The sequence below is a fragment of the Podarcis vaucheri genome, assembly GCF_965113315.1.
Source record: "Podarcis vaucheri genome assembly, chromosome: 14".
NCBI classification, from domain to species: domain Eukaryota; kingdom Metazoa; phylum Chordata; class Lepidosauria; order Squamata; family Lacertidae; genus Podarcis; species Podarcis vaucheri.
In genome coordinates this window covers 42,436,804-42,456,261 of record NC_138752.1, presented here as the reverse complement: position 1 = coordinate 42,456,261, position 19,458 = coordinate 42,436,804, and the positions used below count along the sequence as shown (strand labels likewise).

Genomic DNA, 19,458 nt, shown 5'->3' with positions numbered 1-19,458 from the left:
GCTCCCCCCCCCCCTGCACCCATTCAGTGATCTTGCTACAACCCAGCCAAAACACTGCATTTTGGCAGACGAAACAGGGCATGCAAATATTTGAAACAGGGTGATCCTTGGAGAAGGGGAAGCTGCAGACCTCTTGGTTCTTTCTTGTTCAATATTTATTTTTATGGGATGATTTATTGATTCATTTTAACACTTTATGTAAAAAAAAGAAAAGAACAAAATTACAAGTAACTGCAAACCACATGTTAGGCTTAATATAATTCTACATCTTGTCTCCATTAATGCACAACACCAGATGTTAGCGGTATGATTAAAAGATGAAATGGGGGAAACACTTTATTTTTTCACATTTAAAATTTTAAAAAGGCTTAGATTAATACAGTGATCATGCATGAGGGGGAATAATACATTTTTATTTACTGTAAAAATAAAAATAAAAGGATGAATTTGTGTTAATTGTTGAGTATTAAATAAATACTTTATACTGGGATCTCTACTGCTCTTGGGTTTTGAACATGGTTCTGGATCAGCTGTTTTATAGGTCTCTGATGAGAACTTTGAGCAATGATTTTGCAGGGTTTGCAAAACTGGTTCTTCTGGCCTGAGAAGTGCAGCTGCTCCAATCCTGGGTAGTCAGATACTTTCAAGTCCTTTCATTCAGTCCATCTAGAGGGTGTTTGCTTTTCATGCCTTTCTGCATCTGCATCTTCCATCTTTCTTGCAGGTTTAATATCTTTTGTAATCCTTTTTGGTATGCCACACACCCTTTGTTTCATGGCATTATAAAACAAAATCAGTTTTCATACTTTACATCCCTTCTTTCCACAAAAATTGGCTCTTGTTCATTGCAAAGTGCTTTTCCAGTTCCTGGAGGCGAATTCCCAGAATACTATATTTGTTGTTGCTGTTGTGAGCCTGCTTTAGGTAAGAATTAGTGAGATGTGGAAAGTTGGCAGCATCTATTACCCATCTGCAAATAGCTTTCATTGGAAACAAGGTGTATTGAGGAAGATTGCCTTTCTCAGGCAGCACATAATATGAATTCTCAGGCAGGCAGCTTTGATATTGTTTCATGTAGAAAAGCAGAATCGCGTCTGAAATTAAGAGTTGTCTAAATGAACCCTTGAACCAGACCTCCTCAGCCTGGTGCCTTCCAGCTGATGTGGGACAACAACTCCCATTGGCCATGCTGGCTTCCGCTGATGGGAAGAATTCTGGCCCAACAATCTTTGGAGCACACCATCTTGGGAGAGGCTGCCTTTTGTAGTTGGCACACAATGCCGTATGTTGCTACTTCTATATAGCAAAACCATGCTGCAGATTCTATGTGGCAAGCTGCCTCCTCTGGCTTTGAATCTCTTCCTTTGACAGCATTCATTGTAAAAGCGGGGTGGGGTGGGGGGAGTATTCTGCAGCTGGGGAAAGTGGCATCATTAAGGTTGCAGTTTTCATGCTTTCTAGAGAACCCTTTTTCTTGCCTCTTCTGTGGAGCCCTCACAAAGTCTGCCTTTTGGAGACACATTTTATGGCATAACCTCTGTTCATGCGGAGCTCTGGTCAGGCCACTTGAAGACCACTGTTGGCCCTATTCAAGCCTGAACACAAACCAAGTTCTTTAGCTATGGTTGACCTTCAGAGAGGTAAGGCAGCAGGCCCCACTCCCATTGATTTGGCTAGAGGCAGCTGCCTCCTTAGACTATGTCCTTAGGCTTAGTGGCTGTTTTAACTATTCATTAAGGTACTGGGAAAGTTTTTGGTTCTTACATTGGCTTGTTTTCCTCTTCCCTTCTCATCCCTTTTTTCCTTATGTGTCGTGTCTCTTAGATTGTAATCTGAAGGGTGGGGCCTTTATAATTTTTTTAAAATCTAGGTGTAGTAATAATAAATAGATTTTTAAAAAATCTAGTAGTAGTAATAAATAAAAGCCATGGTTTTCCCAGTAGTGATGTATGGAAGTGAGAGCTGGACCATAAAGAAGGCTGATCGCCGAAGAATTGATGCTTTTGAATTATGGTGCTGGAGGAGACTCTTGAGAGTCCCATGGACTGCAAGAAGATCAAACCTCTCCATTCTGAAGGAAATCAGCCCTGGGTGCTCACTGGAAGGACAGATTGTGAAGCTGAGGCTCCAATACTTTGGCCACCTCATGAGAAGAGAAGACTCCCTGGAAAAGACCCTGATGTTGGGAAAGATGGAGGGCACAAGGAGAAGGGGACGACAGAGAATGAGATGGTTGGATGGTGTTCTTGAAGCTACTAGCATGAGTTTGATCAAACTGCGGGAGGCAGTGGAGGACAGAAGTGCCTGGCGTGCTCTGGTCCATGGGGTCACGAAGAGTCGGACACGACTAAACGACTAAACAACAACAACAACAGTAGTAGTAATAATAATAATACAGTTGCACATTGTAAGGGAAGAGTATTAGGGAGGGCAAAATGTTTCATCTGCCACCACTAATTTCAGTGAGAAGCTTCAAGCTTTCCCAAAGCACAGTTTTGGCAAAAGTGTTTAAGGATTCGAGAATCTGCACAAAGGTAACTTGGAATATGCACCTGTACTGTACAACCCACTGCTGAGAATGAGCAGGTTCATGCTGTGAAACAAAGCATTTTGATGAATGGCGCTCACGATTTTTGTACATGCTTTGCCTAAATTGCAATCGGTAGCCTATTTCAAGGTTCTTACGCTGATTAAAATTCATTTTTCTCCTCCCAATGTCTTGCTGACATTTAGCAGCTTGTGTGGGTTGTTCCTGGTTTTTTTCCTTAAAAGAAAAACCCACATGGAGAGAGACGCCAACAGCCAAGCTAAATCCAAATCCCTAATTTGAAAACCTGTCACATGGGGACGCTTTTGTATTTTATTTTGAATCACTAGGTGGCACCAGAGTCTTCATTCTTGGCTTCTTGCTGTTTTCAGAAACAAAAGGGGCTCTTATCTCTGAGTCCAACACCCCTCCCCAATGCTGAATTGCTTTTAACAGCAGCAAATGCATGGTGTGGAGTGTTAGGAAACAATTCTCCCTCTTCATCCCCACGCCCACCATATTGTTTGGTTGAACTGCATGCAAGGTTCTCTTCAAATCACCTGGGACAGGTATGATTGTATGTATCCATGTGCAGACCGAAAGCTTGTACCAAGTGGTTCCTGTGATAATAGTAAGCATGGCTGACGTGATTTAATTCACAGCAACTGTGCAGTTTCCAAGAATTCAGAATTGCTTGCCCAAGGAAGTGAGGGAGATGAGAGAAGCCCTGTGCAAGACCCCAGCTGGTTTCAGGTGATGGTCAGTGTTTGAAATTCGCCAGGTGCCAGACCCATTTTGCACCTGGCTGCCAGCCACTTGTGACCAAGTGAAGATGCCTGGGTGCCAGGATGGTGCCTGACATCTCCACCATCTGAAGGCGCGTGTCTGGGTATCCTTGGATCTGGACTGTTTTAACATACTAGCAGCACATCTTGTAGAATTCTATCTGTTACTGTTTATCTGCGTAATCAGAATGAATTCCAGGAACCAAAAAGTCAGATTGAAATGTGTGTTTTTGAGCCATCTGGCCCAAAAATGGCAGCTAGGCCAGACTATAATCCTGGTTTAAAAGCCATTTGGCACCTAGCTTATCTATCTGAATTTCTAACACTGGGTGGGGTAGGAAATCGCAACGCCATAGCAGAACCACTGCCCTGCATGCAGGAAGTGGCAGGCACAGTCCTTGGCATCTGCAGTTCAAAAAGAATCAAGTAGCTGGTGAGAAGAAAGACCCTAGAGAGTTGCTGCCGGCCAGTAGCAGGCAGCACTAGTCTAAGTAAAAACGGACAAAATGACTTGGCAAGATAAGTCACCTTCCTTGGTGGTTCTTCTCGTTGGCATCTGTCTGTCTTGGGAGACAATGGAGTGCACCTCTGGAGCTGAAGACAAACTGCATAGTGGCTTCCCCAGGATGCAAGCCTTGGCAATGTATATGGAGGTCCTGGGCTGCCCAGAAGACAAGACCTCCCTCGGCTGTCTTGATGTGGCCCAAATGAAAGCAGAGTAAGATGTTTGGCACCAGCTTGGCTTCAGGAGTTGCCAGAAGGAGGAGTGCAAGGCACCCTCCAACAATCTTATGGACTCCACTGCGGATTTGTGTAGGTTTACGCCTCGGCTTAGCCTTTTCTTCTCGCGAAGATGTCCTGCAAAGCAGGGTTTACTCCCAAAGCCTTTCTCATGAATGAGTGTAGCTGCAAGGCAGCCGAGGTTAGGATCAGTGTCTTCCTTTCCCTAGTTGGGTTACCTTCCCAAGTTGACAAACCCCACCTGCCCCTCATTTCCTTCTTCTCACTTCTTGTATACTCCATAATTCATAGTAAGCCTAAAATCTCCCATGCATTCCCAAGAGTTTTGCTATCTGCAAGGGTTTCGCATTTGTTTTGTGTGGTCATCCAAGCAAAATGGTGTGTTGGAGTGTTCATGGACTTCTGAATAAGAAAGCAAGTATGCTAGATCTCTCTGGCTAATCAGACGGGCTCCTCTAACCCATCACATCCTCCCAACTAACCGTTTAAGGCAGACCTTATCCCTATATTACAGATATTAAAAGAACAGCTTGCCTACCAATTATAGGTTCATAGTGTAATCTCCAGTTGCTGCCCTTGTCTATAATCACAGTGCTTGTTTTAAGCTTTAATTGCCGTGTTGTAGACTATGTTTTGCATCTCATTGCCATCTGACCCTCACAGTTTGCAATTTACTCTCTCTGCACCAGTGTGTAGATGGATGGGTATGTGGTTGGCAAGCAGAATGAGCAGGGTTGGTAGCCCCTGTTATAATGCAACATCATTATTATTATTATTATTATTATTATTATTATTATTATTATTATTTTATATTGTGTGACTATGACAGCTGAGAGCTCTTCATAGATATGATGTAGAAAGCTTATGCCATTATTAGGTCTTCAAGAGTCTTTGTTTTTGGTGAGCTCATAATAGAAGTAAGATTGAACCCAGGGCTTTTATGTTCCACACCTTGGGTTTTTGTGCTCCTGCGCTTCACTAGCTTGCTTTAGTCTCACAGAATAAAACTGGGCTCTGTGCAGTATCTATCCTAGTCCACCTCCCCATCCCTCAGGCAGGGCACCAAGAGCATCCTTGTCAGGTGCTCAATCAAGCATCTTTTGCTTGACAGCTCCAGATTTTCACAGCCTCCTCTGGTTAGGCTCCTTGCAGTCAGCATGTACTTCCTGCTGTTTAGCCAAAATACACATCCCGGTATCTTAAACCAGGCCTTTTCCCTCCCAGCCTTGGCAAGTAGGATAAACGGTTATCCCCTCTCTTTTGAGATACTGCTAAATACTTCAAAACTGTCAACATCTCTTGTCTGTAATCCTCTTTTTCGCTTGGCTAAAAATACCTACTTCCTTCAGCCTTTCTCATAGGGTTTTTCATTCAGGACCTTTCATCAGCACAGCTTTTCTCTGAACCCTCCTCCACTTTAACATCCACCTTCATGTGCGATGCCCAGAACTGACCTCCTATTTGCAGGCTCCAAATAATGGATTGAGCACCCAAACCTGGTGTTTTGAGCAATCCTGGAAGAGTCCCACTGCTGTGCCACGTTCTTGCCAATCTTTCCTCTGTTAAGCTCGAAAGGCCTTTTTTCTCTGAAATTCGGTTGTGAAATAGGTGTCGGCCTTTGAAGGCATTTGCAGAAATAACACGCCCCGTGCAAGTTGGGAAATGCTTCCTGGGTAGCGAGGCCCCTTGTGAAGCAAGCTGAATGTTATGAAACGGCAAAGAGTATGAGAACAGCTGACCTTGATGCAAAGTACTGCAGGAGTACATTGAGAAGGGGTTGCTCCTGGGCACTAGGGAAAGCTCCTTCTTTAGCTATATAGATTGTGGTGAAACCGATATGAGCCATACACTCATGACTAGCAGTAGACGTTGCTCTGCACTGCCCTTTTCTGTCTACTCTGCATACATGTAATCTCAGCTCTTGGATCATGAAGGGGAACTGCAAATGTAACACCCATTAGGAACCTAAGAGCCCTGCTGGATCAAGCCAGTGGCCTCATCTAGTCCAGCATCCTCTTCTCCCAGTGGCCAACCAGATGCCTGTGGGAAGCCCGTAAGCAGGACCTGAGCATGACAGCACTCTCTCCACCTGTGGCTTCCAGGAACTGATATTCAGAAGCCTCCCCCTAAACAAGGAAGATCGTAGCCATTGCGCCTAGTTAGTCCTCTCCATGAATTTGTGTCATCTTCTTTTAAAGCAGGCATGGCCAAACTTGGCCCTCCAGTTGTTTTGGGACTACAGCTCCCATCATCCCTAGCTAACAGGACCAGTGGTCAGGGATGATGGGAATTGTAGTCCCAAAACAGCTGAAGGGCCAAGTTTGGCCATGCCTGCTTCAAAGGCATCCAATTTGGTGGCCACTGATGCATTTTATGGGAGCGAATTCCGTAGTCTTAACTATGTGCTGTGCGAATAAGTACTTCTTTTCATCTGTCCAGTGTATTCCAGCACACGAAGCTCCAGATTCGGCTGTAGATGCTTATTTATTTATCTCGGTAATTGTATCCTGCCTTCCAAAGCTCAACCCTTCGCATATACCCTTCACAATACAGTACTGCAAGGCAATTTGCATGTAATATTAAAAGGAGAAGAAAACAAGCACAGAACCAGCCTTAAAGGCAACTAAAGGAACCACCAGAGGCAGAACAAACATGGAATATTTAAGACCAGTCCTATTCACACTTAGAGTGAGTCCCTCTGAAAGTGAATAGTTGGCTGAATATACACCAAGAAGGATAGCACTGTTAAACGGCACCAGAATCTCAATGATTTGCTGGAAAAACTCTTCAGCCACTGATAGCACATAAGTAAAAAAGGTAAAGGTAAAGGGACCCCTGACCATTAGGTCCACTCGCGGACGACTCTGGGGTTGCGGCGCTCATCTTGTTTTATTGGCCGAGGGAGCCAGCGTACAGCTTCCGGGTCATGTGGCCAGCATGACTAAGTTGCTTCTAGCGAACCAGAGCAGCGCACGGAAACGCCGTTTACCTTCCCGCCGGAGCGGTACCTATTTATCTACTTGCGCTTTGACGTGCTTTCGAACTCGAACTGCTAGGTTGGCAGGAGCAGGGACCAAGCAATGGAAGCTCACCCCATTGCGGGGATTTGAACCGCGACCTTCTGATCAGCAAGTCCTAGGCTCTGTGGTTTAACCCACAGCACCACCCGCGTCCCTAGCACATAAGTAAAGGGAGAGCTAATTTAAGATCTTGGGGCAGTGAGTTCCATGTATGAGGTGCTGCCCTAGAAGAAAGCTTCTTCTTGTATTACTACCAACTGTACCTTATAAGATGCAGGGGAGCCTGCTTCCACAGGTGTATAGCCCCTCCTGGCTGGTTTGGAGCCAGCTGTTATTGCAGGAGCACCTCTGAAAGCGTCACCTGACAAAGGTGGAAAACCCGGTGCAACTTGTTTTATATAGCTAACGGCATGCCTGCACTGTCTCTTCAGAGAGCCCTTCGCCTCGACATACTGATCTTCTATACTGTGAATTTCCAACCTCGGGAGGGCTAGTGTTCTATGAAGAATAGTTAAGCACCAAACAGCTTAACTATAGAGCCTGCCTGATGTACGTACATCTCTGTGGCTGTGGCTTCACTGCCTTTTAATCAACCTCCATGGGGGAGGAGATGGGCCAAGGTCACTCTGCTGCATCTCTCCCCCTCACATCACTGGATCATCCTATTTCAGGGAGGCTGCCTACTTTTGAGGAGGCTGCCTGGTGTGCCTCTGCATGATATACTGCTCTGGATTTGCAATCCACCTCTGCTGCAAGACAGGCAATTCTGCTGTCACATGTCACATATCAGGCATGACTGGATCATCCAGTCTCTCCAGGTGCAGAATAACCTTCTCAGATGAGATTTCCCGTCACTTCTCTGCATGAGTTGGGCTCCTTTGTGGGCAAGTATTTATTGCTCTTGTGTGCTATAAGTAAAACTTTCTGAGATGCAATAATGCCATCTTCACTTTTAAAACTGCTTCTGATACTGGATAGATATTTTGAAAACTCTTTTATCATGTTGCCTGCGCCACCAATTTATTTGCTCCACAAATTTAACCAGACATTTGTCTCCATTGATCAGACAGAATAATAATTTATTGGTATGGATGACATTTAGTACCAAAATTTTTTTATAACCAGCGACTTAACACATGTATGCAATGGATAAGAGGGCATTTATCTTACAAACACTGACTTAAGAAAGAAATGCATTCTGTTCTGAGACTTGAAACATACCAGCTTCACCCTTTCTCCCTTTTACTGAGGTTGAGCAATCATTTCAGGGGAAAACCAAGGCTGTATTGTGTGTGGCACTGATAATGCTGTGGGTGTGCTCTCTCTTACATAATTTGAGAAATTGGTGGAGATTATTGTTGAGACTGTGGGGGCAGCGAGAATTAATATAATTCAGCAGTGTTGGGGGGGAGACGAAGCACCAACCAAGTGATAGAGCAAGCAGATGTTGGCAAAGCATGAAGGCTGGCTAAATCTGTCAGTATTACTATAATAGAAAGGTAAACACAGCTAGAACCATAAGAGGGGGCGTGTGTCTTATAATAGCGTAAGGCAGAAATATTTACCATATTGTAACTTGTTTGCTAACTTCAAGAGTCCCAGCGAAGGTTTGTTAGTTGGGGGTGATTATCTGGCAGCAGCAAAATCTATGAACTTCTGCAACAGCCACTTAAAGGTGAAGGTAAAGGGACCCCTGGCAATTAAGTCCAGTCGTGAACGACTCTGGGGTTGCGGCGCTCATCTTGCTTTACTGGCCAAGGGAGCCGGCGTTTGTCCGCAGACAGCTTCTGGGTCATGTGGCTAGCATGACCATGCCGCTTCTGGCGAACCAGAGCAGGGGTAAAAAAGATCTACGATCTCATGCCCTCGGTCAGGAATAGCCAGCACAGTGCCTCCAGATATTGTTGGACTCTTCCTCCCATCAGTCCTAGCCACCCTGGCGAATGATAAGGCATGATGGGAGCCGTAGTCCAACAACCTCTGCAGGACAAGCGTTGCAGCTAATGGGTCTTTCACCAAATCTATATGGACTTTGCTTCCTGACTTGTTTCCGATGCATTCCACCTGTACAGTGCATAGTGGTTTGTTTGGGGGTTTTTTGGAACAATAAATATTACCACTGTTGTGTAAACTGGGGTTGTTTTGTTGAGGGGGGGGGAGGCTTATAGGGCCCGCTTTGGGTTACAGGGGGGTGGGCTTAGCAGAAAGCCCTCCAGAGCGCCCCCTTTCTGTGTCAGAGGGCCCTTGCGAGTGTGCACCTGAAAGAGGCAGCAGCAGAAGACGCCAAGGTCCCAATGCCACTGTTGCAATTTCCCACAATGGCCCCGATTAAGCATCACTGCAGAACATTGTGCAAAACGAACACAGCAGTTCCCAACCCCAGCTGCTTTTTTTGTTCCCCAAAGGCGGCGGGTGGTAGCCAGAACAGGCACCAGCAATGCTTTTGGTTGGGACAGTGGGACCACCAGCAGCTACCCAAAGAAGCTGCGTGCTGAGCCTAGGAAATTGCCCTTTCAGTCTTCTATAGGAATCTCTTGGGTACAGAACCATTTCACTTCCACACCTCCCACTCAGCCGCCAGCAAGCTGCTATTAAGTCAACCCTGGGTGGAAACCAACAGGGATGTTCTGTCCATTGCTCTTGCCCACATGCCGCTTCTTTCAATGGACACCCTGCGGGACTTTTCTGGCTCTCCCTGAATGAGGCAGTGGCATTGCAGAGTCTGGGCCCAAAACAAGTAATGCCCTGAGGACCAGCTCCATTCTGCTCATCAGTGTGAAAAGGATACAAACCCAGTACAAGACTGGGACAATCTTCAGTGCAGGGATGGGTAGATCGGTGCTGGACCAAGACGTTTTGCTGCCCGAGACAAAGGATGCAGTGGTGTGTTCCCGCCCCACTATTCACGTACAGAAACTGAACTGATTGGCAAGTGAATGTTAATTCAACACTGGCAGCAAAGAGAGCTTCCTCCGCCATACCTCAAGGCAGCAGGCTAGTTTGTGGGGTGCAAGGAAGGCTGCTTGAGACCCACCCAGCTATGTCCTCCCAGCTTTTGCTGCCCACTTTGTCAAATAGTAGGGATGGCCCGAGGTAAGATTGCAGAGATGCACTCTTGAGCAAGTCGCACACTTTCATTCTGATCCAGCAAGGGAAGTCTGTCTCTGGAAGCTCATGTGGTGTTCATTCTGAATTCATTCATCCATATTGCAATGATCAGCTGGGCCTATTGAACTTGTGTTGGGGAGGATTGGGTGGAGGATTCGGGCTATACAGACAGACATCCCTACCAGAGGACTCTGGTTATGTGACAAGTTGCACATAATTAGAGCCAGATCAATTTACAGGGGGAGGAGTAGTTGCAGGGGGAGGAGTCAGTTGCTGCAAAATCAGCAAAGATATTTGTTTTGTGCCACATGTTATTGTGGCATGAGTTTCAGGGACTTGAGTCCACCTGCTGATAATGCCAAGGTTGAAGGATTATGGTGTGCCATGAAACTTTCTGCAAGGGCTTTTGCTTAGCCTGGAATGGTCTCAGATTGGCCATATGAAGAGCCTTTGTTTCATCAAAGTGTCCATCTGTTATTAACATCACAGGCAGATTCCCCATCCTTCAGGAAGTTTCGGGGCTCAATTGCCCCACCGTTTTCTCAGAGCAGTGTGCTTTTTTTTGTTAAGGTCACTTCTCAAGTTACAATTTAGCAGCACAGAAGGAACGTTGAAAGTCACCCTTGTCCAGAGAGCCCTGTGCGCACACTTGTGCACACAAGGTTTCCCCATTCTCTTCCATGAAGAGGACAAGTGCAATATCCACTTGGCCATACCAGTGCATAGGTACGGCCCAGCCAGTTTCAAGACCTATGGAATCCAGTAGGAGAAATTTAAGCATGTGCTTAACCCTCGTTGAAACCATGGGTGATGCAGGCCCATCCTTGAAAATCCCACTGCACTGATAGGAAGCTAGCTTATACCAAGTCAGACCAAAGGTACCTCACTCAGTATTGGCTTCACTGACCAGCAATGGCTCTCCAGAGTTTCAGGTAAGAGTTTTTCCCAGCCCTAATTGGAGATGTGGGGATTGAACCTGAGACCTTCTGCATGCACAACAGGTGTTCTGCCCACTGAGATAACTCCCATTCCCAAGCAGCGCACAGGATTGCAGCCTTAAAAGTGCTTAGCTTGCCAATTTGTGCCCAGTTTCCCACATACTAATTTTTATCTCAAAACCACACCAGTCACACAAAGCCATTCAACCATTTTCGGGAATAAAGTGTGTATGTGGGCACACTTCCAAAGGACTGAATATATTTCAGCTCGGTAGCAAAAGTCCAGCTGAGAATCCCATGATGTTAACAGTGAGCTTATGTGGAAGAAGCTTTCCTGTGAATTTTTACAACAAATGGCTCCCTTTGTTAATGAAAATCGGAAGAAAGTCACAACATTCTCTGGGCTCAGAAAGGAAAGGTAGGTCTGATTACCATGCTTCAGGCTGGGCCTGCTCAATCTGTGGCCTCCCAAGTAAAAAATAAATATAGGTAGCCACATTTCTTTGGCCTACATCAATAACCTCAGAGAGGTAGCAAAACAGATCCTAAAGAGCCTCTCTGGTGGACCAGTTTTGTTGGAGCTGAGGAGGAGTGTGTGAAAAATTTCATATATGAAAGCCTTTCTCTACCTTTTCCACGGCTTCCACCACTTTTCTTGTGATGGTGCCAGCACTATCAGTTGCACTCCCGGGAGTCCATCAAGAGTGAGGTCAGGAGCCATTGCCCTCACTCCAAAATGGCTTCATCATAAGATCATGTCAACAAATGGAACCAGATTTCCAGGGGACCAGATTTCCAGTCATCGCGCCGAAGCCTAGTAGGTCAAAAAGAGCAAAGAAATGGACACACACTTGGAGCTGCAAGCATAATTGCCACGACAGGTAAACACTGCCCCCTCTTTGCGTATTGGGTGGGGGGTGAAATTAGGGGAGGGACTTTTTAACTCGGCCACCAAGTTGCCTGCCTCAGCCCAGAACCACACCAGGCTACATGGCTTGGAATAACCATCTTCCATTCAAATACTCCATGAACAGGTCCTAATGCCTAAACACCAGTGATTGTTCAAAGAGTGAGGAGGGACAGAGGCAGAGGTATCTGAGTGGTGGTGCGCTCACTATTAAAGGAGCTTCAGATTGGTGGTGACCTCACTGCCAGTGCCTCACTCTCTCATGACAAGCACGCTGGTGGGGGAGCACCACTTCCTCTGCCTTCCCCCTCACGAGCCGCCGCTGCCACACGCCATGACCAAAGCCATCTCGTCCAGCAGAGGTGGACCTGCTACTTGGACCTGTAGAATCACAAGGCGATAGGCAAACCACAGACCAATGCGCATAAACGTTTTGTCAAACAGTCGGATGAAGTGATGCTTCGCAGGATGCAGTGACCAGCTGGCGGTTGTCTTTTGCTGAAATGTCAGCATCGTGCACAGTGCTTCTGGGCTTCGTAATGATTCTTCCTAGTGGGTTTAAGGACACTCTTTCCTGGGTGTTTTCTCGGTATTTGTCAAGCAAACGGCTGCCATCCTCTGAAAAAGACATCCTTGGTCGCTGGAGATGTTTAGACCCTTTAAGAAAGTGTTTTGGCAACATTGCTGCTTAAGGAGGGAGTGGACTGTGTGGGTATTTCCCCAAATCTCCTGCGGTGAGCTTCTTGCCAAATGTTACATGTCCAAGGACAATGTCCCCAAGGGAAGTGCTTCAGACAGCCTGAGATGTTAAGAAACGCATCATCACCTCCAGCTTAGGAAATGCAACTTTTCATATGTATTAAAAAAAAAGTGTCTGCTTTGGCCCCACAACACTGTTGTCGCCGGCCCAGAGGCCCCTGTTATAGCACCTCCCACCTTGCTAGTCCGACGTGATTCGCTGAATATGTTGTCGTTGCTCACATTGCAAGGAACAAACAATGTTATTGGGTTGTAAACAGATTCTCCTTCCTTGGTTCTGTCCAGCATGATACTACTATGGTTTATGCTTGAAATGGGCTTCCACTGTGAGGAGGGGGGAAACGACAGCATTAAAACACTGACATGTAAAGGACAGCTGCAATCTTAAGTGGTTAGTGGCTAAACCATGCCTGACCATTAAGTGCAAATACAACCATCAGGTTGCATCCAATAAGTTCTCCTCACAGTAGACCTATTGGACTTAATGAACCCAAGTTAGTTGTGTCTTTTAATTCCAGTAGGTCTGCTCTGTGTACAAAACAGGATGCAACGCAGTGTCTTAAAGTTCAGCCAGTTAGGTGATTGATTTAAATGTTTTTGATTGATTACAAAACTACTAATAAAAAACCACAGATGGCAGGTACATGATAGTTTTGGAGGGAACATCAAATAGATAGATAGATAGATAGATAGATAGATAGATAGATAGATAGATAGATATAGATAGATTCCATAGAAACTTAACAAAGAGGGTTAACTTTAAAAATAAATAAATCAGACCAGCAGGCAGAGTAAAAACTACACAGGAATCACTCTCCAAAAAGTACAGTACAAAGTGCATCTTTTAAAATATGATGTATATGCTAAAACAAAGGAAGTACTGTATACTTCTTTGTTTTATTCCCTATGCAGAGTGAATCAATTAATTAATAGCTTGATTGATGAAAAGTCAGTCAACTGATTTAATTCCCAGGCATATATTCGAAAACCCCATCTCTGCTTCACATTTAAGGCAGGACCATGCTACTTGAAACAGTCATGAGTCCCCCCCCCAAAGATCCTGGTAATTGTAGCTTGCTAAGGTGCTAAGAGTTGTTTAAGAGACCAGTCTTCTTCTCCCAGAGCTTCAATTCCCAGAGCGGTTTAACAGTCAGTCCCTTTTCCTAGGGAATTCTGGGAATTGTGGCCCTGAGAGTGTCATAGGGGCCTCCTAACCACTCTCAGCACCCTTAACAAACTACAGCTCCCATAAATCTTTAGGGTGAGCCATGCCTGGGGTATGATAGTGCTTTAAACGGTGTGAATGTGGCCTAAGAGAGCTTCCTCTGCCTCTCCACCTTCTTGCCTTCTAAATGGCGAATGAGGAAACCCATTTTTCCCTCCCTTGCAGGGCTTAGGTCTTCCTTTCTGCAGCAGGTGCTGGGAACCGAATCTTCAAAACACAAGCTGTGCCACCGAAGCATGATGACCCGCCATCATTGCCAGTCACGTCCCACCCCTCACCTCACCTGCATATTCCTGCGGCAGCATTGGCCTACTGATCACTTTCTGGAAAGCTGCAATCCACTCCAGCTGGTCGCTTTCCGTCTCGCAGGCAAAAAGGAACTTCCTGTCTGGAGTCACGATGGTGATTCCATGTTGCCAGTGGTTTCCCTGTATGGATGGCGGGAGCCCTTCCAAGACCTTGTAGCTGTTTTCTTTGCTTCCAATAAAAACTTCCCCCCTGGCGAAGGCATCCTGTGCGGGCGACATAGCATAGGATCTCAGAAGATCAAGGAGGCACCGGCATTTTTTTCTTCCAAAAATTCATCCATGTCCCCTAGATTCCATAGGCCTGACACTGCTGTCCCTGTTCAAAATGGCTTCGGGGCTTATGACAAAGCACTGTTGCTATATATCTCCTATGATGAAGGCATTGCATGAGATAACAAACAAAATTATCGCAGAGCAGCTGACGTAATGTCCCTGCCTTCTTGGCTTCAAAGATTTCTGCAGCAAGTTGGTTTTTTGGGGGTAGGGGTTAAGGTGTATTTCAGGCAACTGGAAACTACAATTCTACCATCCTTTCTCAACAGAGGCTTCCAAGCTGTATACAAAAAACAAAAACAAAAACCCAACCTTTCAAGGAAGTCATTTCAAAATGAACAGGAAGTCTCTCCCATTTTTTCCAGCATCCTTGACAGAAACAACTCCACACAAAAACTGCAGGGAGATGTTGCAGCTTCAGACAGTAATTTATTCCACTGCCCATCTGTTCTCAGTTTCTTTATCTCCCCCATTCATCTCAATCAATCTGCGCATCTCCAACTTGAGGCTAATAAAATTGTGTCCTAGCTGTGAAAGGGCAAGAACATAAGAGGACTCCTGCTGGATCAGTCCAGTGGCCTGTATTGTCCATCATCTTAGAATCATGGAACTGTGGAGTTAGAAGGGATCCCAAGGGTCATCTAGTCCAACCCCCTGCAATGCAGGAATCACAGCTAAAGAAAACCTGACAGGTGGTCATCCAAACTCTGCTTAAAACCCTCCAAGGAAGGAGAGTCCACAACCTCCTGAGACGACCAAAGAGCTCTTCCCATCACCTCACATGGATAGCTCAGTTAGTTAGAGCATGGTGCTGATAACGCCAAGGTCGCAGGTTTGATCCCCCTATGGGACAGCTGCATTGCAGGGGGTTGGACTAGATGATCCTCAGGGTCCCTTCCAGCTCTATGATTCTATCAGGAAGTTCTTTTGAATGTTGAGTTGGAATAATCTTTCTTGTCATTTGAATCCATTGATTCAGGTCCTACTGCGTGGAGCAGCAGAAAGCAAGCTTTCTCCATCTTCCACGTGACAGCCCTTGAGATATCTGAAGATGGCTTTCCTATCTCCTCTCAGTCTCCTCTTTACCAGGCTTATCACACCCAACTCCCTCAACCATTCCTCAAAAGGCTTGGTTTCCAGGCCCTTGATCATCTTGGCCTTTGGCCCAGGTCCTTCAGTCCCCCCTCCTCTGCACACATTTCAGCTTGTCAATATCCTTCTTAAATTGTGGTGCTCAGAACTGGACACAGGACTCCAGGTGTGGTTTCACCAAGGCAGGATAGATTTGTTCTGTTCTCACAGTGGACAACCAGATGCCCATAGGAAGCCCATTAGCGGGACATGAGCAAACCACAATTTCCCCCCACTTGCAGTTCCCCAAAACTGGATAGATCAATTTAGTTTCATTCCATTCCATGACAGTTTTGCACATGTTCATTCATAAGTCTGTCCAATCCTATTTCTGGGACCAGTGGGACAAAAATGAATGAATGAATGAATGAATGAATGAATGAACGAACAAACAAACAAACAAACTGGATCACAAAATTCAGAGAACAGTGAAATTCAAAGGATACTCGTGTTCTGATCTGTGTATTAACTAAGGAGGTGCAAATCAGGTTGACTGACTTAAAAATGTGAACTGAACAGAATCCACCCTTATCTCTAGTTTTTGCTGGCCCTAATTAATCCCCCCCCCCCCCGCTCATTTGGAACATTTATAAGCCACTTGATCAAAAAATATACAAATATATATAAAACGGCCACCATTGAAAACAAATCTGTTTGGAAACAAATATGCATAGAATTGTTATCATTAAAAGCAAAGATAAAAATCCTTTGTGAAAGTGGAATGTTTTGAAATCCTGCCATGAAGTTCTGCAGTTGCCAGTCCCTGGAGCAGCCTGAGATCATTAGCAAACATGGGCCTTACCAGGGGATCTTTGAAGTACATTAGTCTTCTGTCATCCATGGTGAACCACCGCTTCTTGAAGCCTTCAGTTTGCTAAAGAGTGGGAAAGAGGAAATAAACAGTGGGGGAAAACATTTGTATTACATGGAGTTCGGTGGGACTTATTTCCAATCAGTTTGCTTAGGAGGGCAGCTACGGGCCATTAATTTATTTCTTCGGGTGTGAATAGAGCATGATGAAATGCAATGCCAAAATGTAGATATGACAATTGTTTCCAACAATGCTACCGATGCTTGAACAACTTTCTTCCCCCCTACAAAGGGACAGTGTCAATTAAAGTATGGTGAAAAGCCTAGATTTATTTAATTTGCAGCTAATGAATTGGTTAGCCACAGAGACAGCTTGATTAAAATGCTATTGGCTCACGGCAACAAGAAAATAATTAATTTCTCTGCACGTCTTCTTAATTAGGATAGAGATGCTGAAGTGTGAATAGTGAGCAAGACTGGTGTGCTTGCCTTCGAGGCTAGATTTAGGAACAGATGACCTAAGAAACTGCCTAGGATGTGGCGTCTGAAGATAATCGCCAGGTTCAAGGTATACACATGGTAAGGGCACCTTTCTGAACCTCAGACTCTTCATCCCAGCTTGGGATCCAAACTTGGAGAGCTAAGTACCTACCAGTTTGGAAGAGGAAAATGGCGCCTCTCAAAAATAAGATAGTGATTTCTTACTTACTCAGGGCACTCCCTAGCTATGCAGAATATACAAGTTTGAAAATTAACAAAAATTAACCCAAATACAGCCTTTGAGCTTCTGGGCCTTTCATAATGTTAAGATGTCAGTTGAGAGGGTTTGTGTGAGGCCTCTTGGCTCCAGTGACACAATGCCATGGTCCAATGTGAGTTGAGGGAGTTGGACAACAGGGCATGGAGACTAAGGAAGACTGCTTTGCCCCTCACTTTAGTGACTGAACAAATCCCAAACTTTCAAATAAACTATAAACACAGATATGCAAGGCTGTCTTGTGTGCAGTGGCGTAGCGTGGGTTGTCAGCACCCGGGGCAAGGCAAGTAATTTGCGCCCCCTAACCCGTGGATTTGCGCCCCCTAACCCGTGGATTTGCGCCCCCTAACCCTAACCCCCAGATGTTGCGCCCGGTGCGGCCGGCCCCCCCTGCACCCCCCACGCTATGCCACTGCTTGTGTGTTGCACAGAATGTCACATATGTCTGCCAGTCAGGCAGACGTCATGGGTGTGTGGCTGGCGCAATGAGCTCCTACGCCCCAGGGAATGAGTTTGTTCCCTTGAGGCCAAGATGGCTGACCTGGAGAACATGAAAGAGGCTGAGACGTTGGTGGACAAAGCTTTTAGAGACACGATATCTGCGTCCCACTCCCAGAGTGACAGCTCCCTGCTGTCACGGAGAAGGAGGGTCTCCAAGAAAGATGGTGTCACTCTGAGGGAAATTATCCCTTAGAAAGGGCCCCGTTTCCCTGAGGAATGAGGAGTTGTTCTGTCATGCCAACGATACTATCGCAAGGGATAGAGATACTCCCAATAGTGGGCGATTTGATCATCTGGGGCCTAGACAGCTAGGTTTATGATGCGAGTGCAGGCGGCATAGTGACTTGCCTTCCTGGCACAAAGTCTGTTATACAGCGCCCATAATTCTTTGCAGGAAGCAATGGATGCCACTCTGAATGCCTTGGAGGACAAAATATGGTATATAAATGTAATAAATAATGCAAAAATAAAAGATTGTATGCAAAACAGCTCCATTTGACCAATGGTGGCTGTGCTGCATAATTCAGCTTTTCTTTAAGCAGAATTTGGGGTGCAAAGCTTTTTTGGGTTCGGTACTTCAGGCCCACAAACACACCCCAAATCTAGGCCAATTTAAGGCACTGTTTATGACTGACCCCATCCAGAGCTACTTGAGTCGGTCAGCCCCAAACAGCTGCTGCTTTGCCCTGCTATTACGAGGCGAACTATTACGAGGTTTCAGCTGTCTAGCTAGTGTAAAAATATCGTAGCCATTTTGGGGTTTCACATCATGGCCTCCGGAATTTGCTTGTACTACGAAGTATACTAGTATATGTCAGCTTTCTAGCTCACGGAGAAATACCCCAAATATTTATTTATCTTTGGATGTGACGGCCGCTTCATTTTAGATCTAATGTGATGCCGTGGCTTCCAGCCATGAAATGCAAACACGATGTGGATTTTTAAGCCGTCTATTTCCAGTTTACAACATAGCGTGTAGTAGACAGTGCAATGTGGAAAACATGGCTATAGATAGGGCTTGAGCACAGAGCACTGATGCACAAGATACGCAGTGCAGTGTTGCGAGTGTCTGACTAGGACCTGGGACACCAAGTCTCAACTCCTCAGCCAGAAAGCTCCCTGGGTAACCCTGGAACAGTCACTGTCCCTCAGCCTAATGTCCCTCACAGGGTTGTTGTGAGGATAAAATGGAGAGGAGGAGAGCTATGCAGGCTCCCTTGAGCTTCTCAGAGGACAAGTGGGATGTAATTGCAATAATAAATAAATATAAAATAGTAAGTCAGAAGCATCATGGTTGGTTTCTGGTAATGTGAGGCAGAACATTGATAAAACACTTGAACCCACCCCAAAGTTTCTAAACAGCACAAATAAGAATATTCTTTCTTTTAGCACAGACAGAAAACATAACATGTCCCCTACCTTTGGCCCAGTCTTTTCCATGTATCCTTCCTTCAAGTAGTTCCTAGAAAGCTTTGGCACCAGCTAGAGTTGGTGAGAAATAAGGGACAGTGATACTGCAGGTAGTAGATAGTGGGTAAAAAAAAAATAATGCACGAGAAAAACTTGGGTGTTAATGGACTCAGTATAGATTTGGTTGACCACTTTAGCCAGAGCTTCTGGTGAAAAACAGAAGTCAGATGTGGATTAGCAGACATGACACAGTTCGAC

General features: G+C 45.4%; 1 protein-coding gene and 1 long non-coding RNA gene across 2 annotated transcripts in view; both read right to left on the bottom strand.

Annotated features, from left to right (window-relative positions):
• Window positions 1-9: 9 nt before the first annotated feature.
• LOC309519194 lies at window positions 10-7,049 on the bottom strand. The gene is made up of 2 exons (XR_014213742.1): window positions 2,368-7,049; window positions 10-1,902 (listed from the first exon to the last, which is right to left on the bottom strand). It is a non-coding gene; the product is annotated as an uncharacterized lncRNA (long non-coding RNA).
• A 1,072-nt stretch (window positions 7,050-8,121) lies between these two features.
• The window catches only part of ADAP1 (ArfGAP with dual PH domains 1), a 72,732-nt gene continuing 61,395 nt past the window's right edge, over window positions 8,122-19,458 (bottom strand). The window contains exons 8-11 of the mRNA XM_082199858.1: window positions 19,210-19,272; window positions 16,525-16,596; window positions 14,294-14,522; window positions 8,122-13,109 (exon numbers count right to left, since the gene is read on the bottom strand). Of these exons, the coding sequence (XP_082055984.1) occupies window positions 13,081-13,109; window positions 14,294-14,522; window positions 16,525-16,596; window positions 19,210-19,272 (393 nt within the window). The 3' untranslated portion in view covers window positions 8,122-13,080. The remainder of the gene's footprint in view (window positions 13,110-14,293; window positions 14,523-16,524; window positions 16,597-19,209; window positions 19,273-19,458) is intronic.